General features: G+C 41.5%; 1 protein-coding gene across 1 annotated transcript; it reads right to left on the bottom strand.

The window, feature by feature from the left end:
- Window positions 1-205: 205 nt before the first annotated feature.
- Window positions 206-13,590, bottom strand: fbxl9 (F-box and leucine rich repeat protein). The gene is made up of 11 exons (XM_072385381.1): window positions 13,229-13,590; window positions 12,921-13,022; window positions 12,674-12,808; window positions 11,065-11,244; window positions 8,976-9,281; window positions 8,573-8,789; window positions 6,071-6,228; window positions 5,779-5,994; window positions 4,046-4,258; window positions 3,743-3,960; window positions 206-3,655 (listed from the first exon to the last, which is right to left on the bottom strand). Exons 1-11 carry the CDS (start codon window positions 13,280-13,282, stop codon window positions 3,490-3,492), a joined length of 1,965 nt encoding a protein of 654 aa, XP_072241482.1. The 5' UTR covers window positions 13,283-13,590; the 3' UTR covers window positions 206-3,489.
- Window positions 13,591-13,904: the final 314 nt, after the last annotated feature.

Genomic DNA, 13,904 nt, shown 5'->3' with positions numbered 1-13,904 from the left:
AGCCTAAACATACAGAATTAAAGAATATCATCATAGAAGAAAGCATTGCAGAAGACTTGGAATAACAGTAAATTACAACAGATTTCAGCTGGGCAGAAATGGCGTTTTGTTTGCAATTTGTGGGCCGATTCGCCATAAAATCTAATTCTAATTAAAGTTAAGAGGGCATCACATTTACTACTGAAACAGGCAGTTTTCATTAAAACTCCTACATAATTAGAACCATAAAGTTCATTATTAACACAGCAAATGGAGGTAGGATCAGTGCTGATGTGCTCTAATGCAAAAGTATATATAAATGTATGAGTTTTACATGTCTTAACCTTTATGTTACTGCGGTTTTATGTAGTTTAAAGATTTAATTAAATCAGTTCAGAATGAATAAATATAGTTATTTTGGTTTCAACCTTTAACATAAGGACAGTTTCTGTTTCAGCCAAACTTTTAGCTGTTTTAAAGATGTTTTAGGGTTACCAACATCAACTTTAAGTGATGCATTTTGCTCTTTTCCTTCCTGTAAGTTGTTTTTTTTAAGCCTAAAGCACCTTTACTTTCCTTAAAATCTGTTTCTGAGGCGATGCATTTTACTCTTTTCCTTCCTGTAAGTTGTGTTTTTTAAGCCTAAAGCACCTTTTCTTTCCTTAAATCTGTTTCTGAGGCGATGCATAAACTCAACATAAATATTACATCCAAACTTTCTTCCCTTAGGACTCATTTTCATCAAAGAGCAGTTTGCTTAAAGGGTTTTTTTTACATGGTTCAACCTTTTTGTTACTGGGGTTTTAAGGTAGTTTACAGATTATTTAATTAAATCAGTTCAGAATGAATAAATATAGTTATTTTGTTTTTTTGGGGATTTTTCAACCTTTAACATAAGGACAGTTTCTGTTTCAGCCAAACTTTTAGCTGTTTTAAAGATGTTTTAGGGTTACCAACATCAACTTTAAGTGATGCATTTTACTCTTTTCCTTCCTGTAAGTTGTGTTTTTAAGCCTAAAGCACCTTTACTTTCCTTAAATCTGTTTCTGAGGCGATGCATAAACTCAACATAAATATTACATCCAAACTTTTAGCTGTTTTAAAGATGTTTTAGGGTTACCAACATCAACTTTAAGTGATGCATTTTACTCTTTTCCTTCCTGTAAGTTGTGTTTTTAAGCCTAAAGCACCTTTACTTTCCTTAAATCTGTTTCTGAGGCGATGCATAAACTCAACATAAATATTACATCCAAACTTTTTTCCCTTAGGACTCATTTTCATCAAAGAGCAGTTTGTTTAAAGGTTTTTTTTACATGTTTCAACCTTTTTGTTACTGGGGTTTTAAGGTAGTTTACAGATTATTTAAATAAATCAGTTCAGAATGAATAAATATATAGTTATTTTGGTTTTTGGGGATTTTTCAACCTTTAACATAAGGACAGTTTCTGTTTCAGCCAAACTTTTAGCTGTTTTAAAGATGTTTTAGGGTTACCAACATCAACTTTAAGTGATGCATTTGACTCTTTTCCTTCCTGTAAGTTGTGTTTTTTAAGCCTAAAGCACCTTTACTTTCCTTAAATCTGTTTCTGAGGCGATGCATAAACTCAACATAAATATTACATCCAAACTTTTTTCCCTTAGGACTCATTTTCATCAAAGAGCAGTTTGTTTAAAGGTTTTTTTTACATGTTTCAACCTTTTTGTTACTGGGGTTTTAAGGTAGTTTACAGATTATTTAAATAAATCAGTTCAGAATGAATAAATATATAGTTATTTTGGTTTTTGGGGATTTTTCAACCTTTAACATAAGGACAGTTTCTGTTTCAGCCAAACTTTTAGCTGTTTTAAAGATGTTTTAGGGTTACCAACATCAACTTTAAGTGATGCATTTGACTCTTTTCCTTCCTGTAAGTTGTGTTTTTAAGCCTAAAGCACCTTTACTTTCCTTAAATCTGTTTCTGAGGCGATGCATAAACTCAACATAAATATTACATCCAAACTTTTTTCCCTTAGGACTCATTTTCATCAAAGAGCAGTTTGTTTAAAGGTTTTTTTTACATGTTTCAACCTTTTTGTTACTGGGGTTTTAAGGTAGTTTACAGATTATTTAAATAAATCAGTTCAGAATGAATAAATATATAGTTATTTTGGTTTTTGGGGATTTTTCAACCTTTAACATAAGGACAGTTTCTGTTTCAGCCAAACTTTTAGCTGTTTTAAAGATGTTTTAGGGTTACCAACATCAACTTTAAGTGATGCATTTTACTCTTTTCCTTCCTGTAAGTTGTGTTTTTAAGCCTAAAGCACCTTTACTTTCCTTAAATCTGTTTCTGAGGCGATGCATTTTACTCTTTTCCTTCCTGTAAGTTGTGTTTTTTAAGCCTAAAGCACCTTTTCTTTCCTTAAATCTGTTTCTGAGGCGATGCATAAACTCAACATAAATATTAAATCCAAACTTTTTTCCCTTAGGACTCATTTTCATCAAAGAGCAGTTTGCTTAAAGGGTTTTTTATATGTTTCAACCTTTTTGTTACTGGGGTTTTAAGGTAGTTTACAGATTATTTAATTAAATCAGTTCAGAATGAATAAATATATAGTTATTTTGGTTTTTTGGGATTTTTCAACCTTTAACATAAGGACAGTTTCTGTTTCAGCCAAACTTTTAGCTGTTTTAAAGATGTTTTAGGGTTACCAACATCAACTTTAAGTGATGCATTTTACTCTTTTCCTTCCTGTAAGTTGTGTTTTTAAGCCTAAAGCACCTTTACTTTCCTTAAATCTGTTTCTGAGGCGATGCATTTTACTCTTTTCCTTCCTGTAAGTTGTGTTTTTTAAGCCTAAAGCACCTTTACTTTCCTTAAATCTGTTTCTGAGGCGATGCATAAACTCAACATAAATATTACATCCAAACTTTTTTCCCTTAGGACTCATTTTCATCAAAGAGCAGTTTGCTTAAAGGGTTTTTTTACATGGTTCAACCTTTTTGTTACTGGGGTTTTAAGGTAGTTTACAGATTATTTAAATAAATCAGTTCAGAATGAATAAATATATAGTTATTTTGTGATTTTTAAACCTTTAACATAAGGACAGTTTCTGTTTCAGCCAAACTTTTAGCTGTTTTAAAGATGTTTTAGGGTTACCAACATCAACTTTAAGTGATGCATTTTACTCTTTTCCTTCCTGTAAGTTGTGTTTTTAAGCCTAAAGCACCTTTACTTTCCTTAAATCTGTTTCTGAGGTGATGCATTTTACTCTTTTCCTTCCTGTAAGTTGTTTTTTTAAGCCTAAAGCACCTTTACTTTCCTTAAATCTGTTTCTGAGGCGATGCATAAACTCAACATAAATATTACATCCAAACTTTCTTCCCTTAGGACTCATTTTCATCAAAGAGCAGTTTGCTTAAAGGGTTCTTTCAGTTCGAGTGCAAAATCCTCAAATGTGCCGAAGCTTAACTGCTGCTTTGCTCAGTTTTTGTTCTGGAAAAAATATCCGTTTCAGCACACTCTGTCTCTACATCAGCGTAAGATCAGTACCGCCTATGAATCTGTAGTGGACATTTTCCAGAAAGGGCAGCTGTGATTGGAGGAGGTCCACAGCTGTGACGGAGATGTTGTTGCACCTCGAGACGTCGACTGTTTTCAGGCGCTTGCAGTGCTGCATCAGAAGGAACAAGGACCTGCCGGTTTAAATGGACAGACTTTAGGAATTCATGCTTGATCTGAACTCGCAGCAGCAGGCTCTGTGTAGGCTTCATGCCACCCACCTGTCAGTGATGTTGTTACAACATGAGAGGTAGAGATGCTGCAGCCGGTGGAGGTGTGGCCCAGCCAGAGCCACGCCACGGTCAGTGACACCGGGACACTGGCTGAGCGCCAGGCTGGTGATGCTGCGGCAATGCCTGCCAATCGAGGCCAAGCTGGCGTCGGTGATCTCTGGCAGCATTGAGAGGGACAGACGTTGGAGGTCTGGGTAATGCACCACCTGGGGAGAGCAGAAACCAGATAACTTGCACAGATTCAGCATTTCGGCTCCAAGCTGAGTGATGCAGCGCGGCTCGTCCTCCCACCTGCGTGATGCTGCTGTCGGTCAGTTTCTCACAGCCCGAGAGGTCCAGCTCCTGCAGCCTTTTAAGTGCTAAAAGTGAGGCTCCGGCCTGTTGTTTGAACTGCTGCAGGTCAGTCTGAGTCACCAGCTTGGGTCGCTCCTCAAAAGGCATTCGAGGAGGTTTGAAGAAGCCCATGTTACCGAAGGTCCGGGTAAACCTGGGACCCTTATCACCCTGTGAAAAACAGCTAAATATTGCAACTTTCCACCTAAAAATACATCAAAGATCTGCATTTCTGCTGTCATTTGGCCTGATGTTGCATTAGTTAAACCACATATGTCAAACTCCGGTCCTGGAGGGCCGCTGTCCTGCAGGTTTTAGATGTTTCCCTGCAGGTTTTAGATGTTTCCCTGCAGGTTTTAGATGTTTCCCTGCAGGTTTTAGATGTTTTCCAGCAGGTTTTAGATGTTTCCCAGCAGGTTTTAGATGTTTCCCTGCAGGTTTTAGACGTTTCCCTGCAGCTTTTAGACGTTTCCCTGCGGGTTTTAGATGTTTCCCTGCAGCTTTTAGACGTTTCCCTGCGGGTTTTAGATGTTTCCCTGCAGCTTTTAGACGTTTCCCTGCAGGTTTTAGATGTTTTCCTGCAGGTTTTAGATGTTTCCCTGCAGGTTTTAGATGTTTCCCTGCAGGTTTTAGATGTTTCCCTGCAGGTTTTAGATGTTTCCCTGCAGGTTTTAGATGTTTCCCTGCAGGTTTTAGATGTTTCCCTGCAGGTTTTAGATGTTTCCCTGCTTCAACACACCTGATTCAGATTAAATGGATCGCTTCAAAAGATTGTTGAATTCTGCACAAACCATAAAATGAGGCATTGATCTGAATCAGGTGTATTGATGCTGGGAAACATCTCAAACAAGGTTTTTTTTCTAGACACCAGGCTCCGAATGAGATGAACAAATCCCAATGTGAGAACCTTAAGATTATAGATTTTGAACGTCTTATTTATCTTATACCAGGGATGTCAAACTCCGGTCCTGGAGAGCCGCTGTCCTGCAGGTTTTAGATGTTTCCCTGCTTCAACACACCTGATTCAGATTAAATGGATCTCTTTGAAAGATTGTTAAGTTCTGCACAAGTCTGCTAATGATGCATTGATCTGATTCAGGTTGAAGCAGGGAAACGTCTAAAACCTGCAGGAAAACGTCTAAAACCTGCAGGGAAACGTCTAAAACCTGCAGGGAAACATCTAAAACCTGCAGGGAAACGTCTAAAACCTGCAGGGAAACATCTAAAACCTGCAGGGAAACGTCTAAAACCTGCAGGGAAACATCTAAAACCTGCAGGGAAACGTCTAAAACCTGCAGGAAAACGTCTAAAACCTGCAGGGAAACATCTAAAACCTGCAGGAAAACATCTAAAACCTGCAGGGAAACGTCTAAAACCTGCAGGAAAACATCTAAAACCTGCAGGGAAACGTCTAAAAGCTGCAGGGAAACATCTAAAACCCGCAGGGAAACGTCTAAAAGCTGCAGGGAAACGTCTAAAACCTGCAGGAAAACATCTAAAACCTGCAGTGAAACATCTAAAACCTGCAGGAAAACATCTAAAACCTGCAGGGAAACGTCTAAAACCTGCAGGAAAACATCTAAAACCTGCAGGAAAACATCTAAAACCTGCAGGAAAACATCTAAAACCTGCAGGACAGCGGCCCTCCAGGACCGGAGTTTCCCTGAGTTAAACAATAGTGTGTTTCTCACAGTCTCTTCATCGTGCTCGCACTGGGTTTTCTGCACCATCCCCAGCAGACCCCAGTCTGTTACTTCCTTACACCAGCCCAGCCGCAACACTACCAGCTTCTGCAGGTAGGTGGCGATGGCGCACACAGACAAGTCGGTGACGTTGGCGCACGACGTCAAATCCAACTCCCGGAGCGAGTCCCCAAGAAGCTGCGTGAGTGAGAAAACTGCAAGATCCTGAAGAGCGAAGATACAGAAGCTGGTTTTATTATCTGTGGCCCAGAACGGGACACTAACACAGACGCTTACGGACCCTAATGTAGGTGCAGCTCTTGAGATTGAGCGTCTCCAGCTGCGCTCTGGCAGCACTGGATCCCTTCAAACCTTTGACCAGCTCGGTTCCGCTGATGTGGAGACACTCGGACAGATCCAGAGACCGCAGGGACGACGTCGACAGCAGGTCGGCGAGGCCTGTGGAGACGGGAAACCATCACAGGGAACAGTCTTTTTAATATACATAAACTTAGACAAATGTCCAGATTTGGTTCAAAATATCTCTCTGAAATCTCAAAGAGAGTAATTCTAAATATTTCCAGAATGAAACTGTTTCATTTCTCCAGAACAGCAGCTTTATATCCCCTCCTCAAGAACTCATTCATGCCCTAAACCGTCAGGAGTTTAGATGTCTTTGTGAATATAATCTGTCAGTTTCAGTTCCACACCTGTATTTCCTTGATTTGGATCCTTAATTTGGCTTATAATATATTTCCTGTCCACAGAGCCAGGTGAGGACCACTAAAAGCTACAAATAAAACGATATTACTGATTCATTTTCCCACTTTTCCCACATGTATACAGTGCTAGTTAAGGGTTTATTGGGTTTTGAAGAGAAAGTTGGATTCAAGCTGTTACAAAACTTCTACTTTAAAAGTCTAATTTAGATAAATCTGTAGGTATCTGAAGTCAGTCTATTCTAAACCATCTGATAATATGAAAATCCATCCAACAGACTGGATGATAAAGCACAGACTACCTTAAACCTAAACCTATATTTACAGGTTTATTTGACCACAAGGGGGCAGTGTAACATCCTATGCTAGATATATATATATATGTTTCTGTATTTATCAGACACTTTTATCCAAAGTGACTTACAAATAAAGATATAACAGCTCTATAAAAAGCTAACAATAAGCTAACAATAAGCTCCATAGAAGGAACCCAGGAGTCCGACTCTGTCAGAGGGGACAGAGTAGAGATAGGGTGCAGGCATAGAAGGAAGTGCAGAAAGACTTTATTATTCAAGTTTTAGCAGTTATTTGGTTCATTTCAGTCCAGATGTTGTCATAAAGGCGCATCATCAACCACATCATTGTGAAATGTTGGTTGACAAATCCATTTTTAGACAAAATGTGACCTTTTCTTGTAGAATTTTGGCTAATTTTCGGGTCCTACTTGCACCGAGGATTTTCTTTTGGGTGCCAGGATTCTCAATATTGACCTTAAAGTCAGAGTAAAACTGAAATAACTGCAGAACAATGTGTTATGAACTATTCGGTCAAGCATAGAGTTTCTGTTTCTGTATTTATCAGACGTTTTTTATCCAAAGCGACTTACAAATAAAGATATAACAGCTTTATAAAAAGCTAACAATAAGCTAACAATAAGCTAACAATAAGCTAACAATAAGCTAACAATAAGCTAACAATAAGCTACATAGAAGGAACCCAGGAGTCCGACTCTGTCAGAGGGGACAGAGTAGAGATAGGGTGCAGGCATAGAAGGAAGTGCAGAAAGATAAAGTGCAGAGATAGAGGGGGGAGGGAAGTACAAGGTAAGTGCTGGGATAGGAGATGCTCTCTGAAGAGCTGGGTTTTCAGGAGCTTCTTGAAGATAGACAGGGACGCCCCTGTTCTGGTAGCGCTCGGTAGGTCATTCCACCATCGTGGGACGACACATGAACAGAGTTTGGATTGTCTTAGGCGTGGTGTAGGAGCTGCTAGACGACAATCCTGGGACCAACGGAGGGACCCAGTTGGGACAGAAGCCTTTGCAAGAGCATTCAAGTAGATGGAGCCGTTCCATTAAGCTCTTTGTAGCTAACATCAGGGACTTGAATCTGATGCTAAGGGCAGCCAGAGGAGCTCAATGAACAGAGGGGGGACGGGTTCTTTTAGGCTGATCCAAGACCAGACGCACCGCCGCGTTCTGGACCATCTGCAGAGGTTTCACAGCACAGGCTGGAGACCATATATATATAGATATATATATATCTATATATATATAGATAGATATGAATGATAGGGCAAACTAGTTCAAGTAAAATCTTTAGAATTATTCCTCCACCTTCGATTACTAGTCATGATCCAGAGAAAGCTACCTTAACTACCAAGTGAATCCACGGCTCCTTATAGAGGTGATTACAGTGATTCTATAACCTTTTGTCAAGAAACTGAGTCAAAACCTGCCCTCGACTTACCCCTAAAATCAATGCATGGCTTTTCATTAAATTACCCCGTCTTTAGCATCTATTATGAGTCTTGACCCACTGATTTCCAAAAACTCTTAACACATAAAGCTCTATGGAGCGTGAAGCCTGCCCATTTTTTGGGACTTTTTTTGGACTATAATCCATCAGATTTACAGGAGTCAGACTTTTCCCTGTTCCCTGTTGCCAAGACAACAAGATTGAATAGCATCTCAGCACCTGCTGTGGGGTGAAACGAACACTGAGGCTCCCAATCAGTAAAAGACTTTTCACTTTGTTACAGAGTAAATTACTTATTATTTATTTAAATCTGATGTGCACACAAACCTTTTTCAGTGAGCTTCCAGTCGCGAGACAGAGACAGGTGAGTCAGTGACTTCAGGCCCCGAGCCACAGCATCGACGGACCTGCTGGTCAGCTCAGTGCAGCCGCTGATGTCCAGTTTAAGGAGGCCCGGCTGGTGCTTCACCAGAATCTCCACCGAGTAGTCGGTCAGCTCCTTGCAACCCTGCAGATACAATTCCTTTAACTGCAAATCCTCAACCTGTAAGAGAGAAAATACCATTTCAAATGGTTCATAAATCAGCTCCATGCAGCTTAAATCTGAGCTTTTATAGAAGCTTCTCATGCCTGAAACAACAAATATGAGCTGGATTACAAGCTGGGATCGATATTTTCGTAATTCATGCAGGATTCTGACTCAAAACGCTTTATCCTGGAGTTTCCTGACCTGTGCAATAGTGCGCAGCGACTCAGGAGTGATGGAGGTCCTGCTGAGGTCCAGCGCCACGAGGGTGGATTTCTGCTCCGTTAACAACCTCTTCAGGTTCCGAAGTGACAGCAGCGCAGAGGAGTCCTCAACGGTTCCCACCGGACACCCCCGATATGGATCAAACTCAAAAGCGATGTGGCAGCCGGCCAGCGAGAGCCGGCAGAGACGTGGGGTGCAGCCAGTGAGCCGATTGAAGGTGAGATCCGAGAGGTAGCGCAGGTCGGACAAATCCAGCTCCTCCAGACCACAGAGAGCTGACCGGACCTGGAACAGGAAGGTTAGCAGCCGTTAGCACAAGACATCATGCTGGGTGATGCTGGATGATGCTGGATGATGCTGGATGGCTTAAGGCAGGGATGTCAAACTCTGGTCCTGGAGAGCCGCTGTCCTGCAGGTTTTAGATGTTTTCCTGCGGGTTTTAGACGTTTCCCTGCAGGTTTTAGACGTTTCCCTGCAGGTTTTAGACGTTTTCCTGCAGGTTTTAGATGTTTTCCTGCAGGTTTTAGATGTTTCCCTGCAGGTTTTAGACGTTTCCCTGCAGGTTTTAGACGTTTCCCTGCAGGTTTTAGACGTTTCCCTGCAGGTTTTAGATGTTTTCCTGCAGGTTTTAGATGTTTCCCTGCAGGTTTTAGACGTTTCCCTGCAGGTTTTAGACGTTTCCCTGCAGGTTTTAGACGTTTCCCTGCAGGTTTTAGACGTTTCCTGCAGGTTTTAGACGTTTCCCTGCAGGTTTTAGACGTTTCCCTGCAGGTTTTAGACGTTTCCCTGCAGGTTTTAGACGTTTCCCTGCAGGTTTTAGACGTTTCCCTGCAGGTTTTAGATGTTTCCCTGCAGGTTTTAGATGTTTCCCTGCAGGTTTTAGACGTTTCCCTGCAGGTTTTAGACGTTTTCCTGCAGGTTTCAGACGTTTCCCTGCAGGTTTTAGACGTTTCCCTGCAGGTTTTAGACGTTTCCCTGCAGGTTTTAGACGTTTTCCTGTAGGTTTTAGACGTTTCCCTGCAGGTTTTAGACGTTTCCCTGCAGGTTTTAGACGTTTCCCTGCAGGTTTTAGACGTTTCCCTGCAGGTTTTAGACGTTTCCCTGCAGGTTTTAGACGTTTCCCTGCAGGTTTTAGACGTTTCCCTGCAGGTTTTAGATGTTTCCCTGTAGGTTTTAGATGTTTCCCTGCAGGTTTTAGATGTTTCCCTGCAGGTTTTAGGTGTTTTCCTGCAGGTTTTAGATGTTTTCCTGCAGGTTTTAGATGTTTCCCTGCAGGTTTTAGACGTTTTCCTGCAGGTTTTAGACGTTTCCCTGCAGGTTTTAGACGTTTCCCTGCAGGTTTTAGACGTTTCCCTGCAGGTTTTAGACGTTTCCCTGCAGGTTTTAGACGTTTCCCTGCAGGTTTTAGATGTTTTCCTGCAGGTTTTAGATGTTTCCCTGCAGGTTTTAGATGTTTCCCTGCAGGTTTTAGATGTTTCCCTGCAGGTTTTAGATGTTTCCCTGCAGGTTTTAGATGTTTCCCTGCAGGTTTTAGATGTTTCCCTGCAGGTTTTAGATGTTTTCCTGCAGGTTTTAGACGTTTCCCTGCAGGTTTTAGACGTTTCCCTGCAGGTTTTAGATGTTTCCCTGCAGGTTTTAGATGTTTCCCTGCTGGTTTTAGCTGTTTCCCTGCGGGTTTTAGATGTTTCCCTGCAGGTTTTAGATGTTTCCCTGCAGGTTTTAGATGTTTCCCTGCAGGTTTTAGATGTTTCCCTGCAGGTTTTAGACGTTTCCCTGCAGGTTTTAGACGTTTCCCTGCAGGTTTTAGACGTTTCCCTGCAGGTTTTAGACGTTTTCCTGTAGGTTTTAGATGTTTTCCTGTAGGTTTTAGATGTTTCCCTGCAGGTTTTAGATGTTTCCCTGCTTCAATGCAGCTGAATCAGATTAAATGGATCTCTTCAAAAGATTGTTGAATTCTGCACAAACCATAAAATGATGCATTGATCTGCATTATTTGATAACTTTATATGTATTTTGGCTTCTTAGACAAACCAGAAGAGTTAACTTTCAGGTCTAATTAACATATTACCTGCTGTCTGTGCTCCTCCCTGGACAGGAAAGCTCCGGACATAAAGAGGCTGTCCAGACCTCTGAGGTCCAGCCTCCGGAGTGAGGTCAGGCGAGGCAGCAGAGACAGCAGAGAGGCCTCGGTTATGCTGCTTCCAGGCAGGGCCAAGCTCTCCACCTTGGAGCCCAGACACAGGCCCACCTGAGGAGGAGGGGCATAAAAACAGAAGAGAGCAGAGACACGAGGAATCAAGAGGAAAAGAGAAGAAAAAGGAGTTAGAAAAATGGGAAAGGACCAGAATAAAAGGTAAGAAAAGCACATTAATAAATATTTAGCATTAAAAGTGAGCCACTAGCTCTGTGTCATAAAGAGATGACAGATGGTCAAACTATGATATAAACTCCAAGACTTTGGCCTCATCTTCCATGGCAACCACTGAGGTTTACAACTTTTTACTGCACAATATCTTTAAAGGAAAATTCAACACCTGCATGCTCAAATAATTAAGGTCAGCAGTGACTTCTAAAGGAAATACTCTAAACTTTGGACCCTGATCTGTCGGTGTTACAACCCTCTTATCATCTTAGACTCCTGCCCCACTGAGCTGGATGAGGCACAAACGTAGCACTGTTAAAATCATCTCCAAGCAGAGAGACTTGTGATGGTAGAGTGCTTCTGAGTGTAAAAATAAGAGTTGTTTTTGCTCGACAGGTTTGTTGAAATGGTTTCATTTGCCCTGGAGGTGGGGGGGGGGGATTCTCCTAAGCAACAAAGAAGCTTCTGATTGCTTTTTGCATGCAGTTATTTATGGGCTTGGATTCAAAAGCAAACAAAAAAACATGCAAAACAAAGATTTTAGCACAGATGGAACAGTTTTAGCTACAAAAATACGTTAAGAAGCAACTGTATTCATTGATTTTTTTTTTTCCAGCTGCGTCTCCTGGCCAAAGTTAAAATGTTTTTAAGCCTCCCTGCCCTAATAAGTTCAAGGTTAAACTACAGCGATGGACTTTATGTCTGCGTCTCCCAGACTTCTCTCAGTCGCCTTCAACTGGTGCAAAACGCTGCTGCTGCCCGTCTTTAACCAACACTAACAGACCTGTGCACATCACTCCTGTTCTTAACTCCCTTCATTGGCTTCCTGTCCTTCATAGAACTGATTTTAACCTTTTAAAGTTTGGTTTTAAAGCTCTTAAAGGCCTCATCCCATCGTATTTATCTGAGCTTTTAACTGTCTGTAACCCTGGCAGAGCTCTGAGGTCAACAAATCAACTTTTGTTGGAAGTGTTCAGGTCCAAATACAAGCCCTGGGGTGCCCCCAGGCTCTGGAATAAGCTCCCCCCCCCACCCCCGAGATGCATCTTATTTCTGACCTGGGCCTCTTTAAATCTAGGCTAAAAACATACTTATTTCAGATGGCTTTTAATACCCAGTAGTATGGTGACACTTTTATATTATCTTATTCAATTTTTCTGTATTTTATTGCGTTTACTGTTATTTTATTGTTTTGTACTTATTCTTTTCTTTATTTATTATCTGCTGTAAAGCACTTTGGTACCGAAATGGATTGTTGTAAAGGGCTTTATAAATAAATTACATTTACATTTACATTGATAACAGTATACTGCACCTCCAGAAGGAGTGATCTGGAAATACTGAAGCCATCAAGCTGGCTGATTTTCAGGCTACAGTGGGACTTCCTGCCCAGACCTCTGATGAGCTCCAGAGACGAGGCTGAAGCCGGGAAGCTGAAGGTGACGTTCTTCTGCACACAGATGAAGACAGGGAGGTGCACACTCCTTAAGCCGCCTTTATTCAGCCATTATTCAAAGCAGAGCATGCAAATTTACACGCTGCCTCTGTGTAATCTGTATTACCTGAAAGCAAAGGTCTTGGCTGGCATTGTGCCACCTGTGGCAGACCAGTGAGGCGTCCTTCCTGTCTGAGGCGTGAAGAAAGCTCAGGATGTAAACTATAATCTGCAGAAAGAGAAGTATTAGGTTGCATTAAAAACCCTGGAAGAGGGAAAGCCATCTTGGAGGTACACAAGAGGATTTTATCAGCTCAAACAGCACACCGTTAATGTAAATTAGACATTTGATAGGAACTGTGATCGTCCACCAGAGGCAGACACCAGCTGGCTGCTCTTCTGCTTTAATATCAGTAAATATATAAATCAACTCACCTCCAAGGGAAGCTCAGGTGTTTCTATAATGTCTTCCCCATCGCTTTCTTCCATCTCAGACTCTTCTTCACAATCCCAGCGCAGTCCAGACCATCTTAAGTTTAGGAGTTATCCACCAACTACCTGTGCAAGCTAAAAAAAATCCTGTCCATAACAAACTTTAGCTTCTAAGCTAATATCTCCAGAGAGCCGCCTCGTCTCATTTCCGTCGCAAACTCACCAATAAAATAATACATTTCGGGTTATTTGGCGCGCCTGAAGAGCTTCGGTACCTGCCGACATCTCGGTAAAAGCTACTTTTCACCGTAACGACACGGAACCGCAGACCATTTACATGCAGCCTGACCTGAGTTGGATCAGCTGACCGAAGTGACGTCACAGGGCGGAGCGTTGCATCAGCGGGACGGATGCGCGGCTGTGATTGGCTGTGGCGTTGCTAGGCAACTGTAGACGCTCCGGACCTGGAGGAGTTTCCCCATCTTCCATGAATGCGAATAAAAGCGAAGTTACAGCGGACGTGTTCAAGTTTTAATACCGTAATGGCACTTTTCTTTGAAGGTGCGGTCCAGTTCCTCAGAAATGTTGGAAAAGACTCAACAATTACACACAAATTTGTGCTATTTTTATATCTGTGGTGTAAGTTTGTCGTGTATGTCATCTAGATTTTGAAGAAATG

This window comes from Leuresthes tenuis, unplaced genomic scaffold, assembly GCF_036924035.1.
Source record: "Leuresthes tenuis unplaced genomic scaffold, fLeuTen1.0.hap1 SCAF_5, whole genome shotgun sequence".
Lineage (NCBI taxonomy): Eukaryota > Metazoa > Chordata > Actinopteri > Atheriniformes > Atherinopsidae > Leuresthes > Leuresthes tenuis.
This window is presented reverse-complemented; position numbering and strand designations above follow the sequence as displayed.

What these genes read in the sequence shown, in the direction of transcription:
- fbxl9 (XM_072385381.1), bottom strand. Translation starts at nt 13,282, where the DNA reads ATGGAAGAAAGCGATGGGGAAGACATTATAGAAACACCTGAGCTTCCC. An exon ending in CCAGATCACTCCTTCTGGAG is followed by an intron (nt 11,245 to 12,673) that starts GTGCAGTATACT and finishes CCTCCTCCTCAG; the next exon opens with GTGGGCCTGTGTCTGGGCTC. An exon ending in CGCTGCGCACTATTGCACAG is followed by an intron (nt 8,790 to 8,975) that starts GTCAGGAAACTC and finishes TCTCTCTTACAG; the next exon opens with GTTGAGGATTTGCAGTTAAA.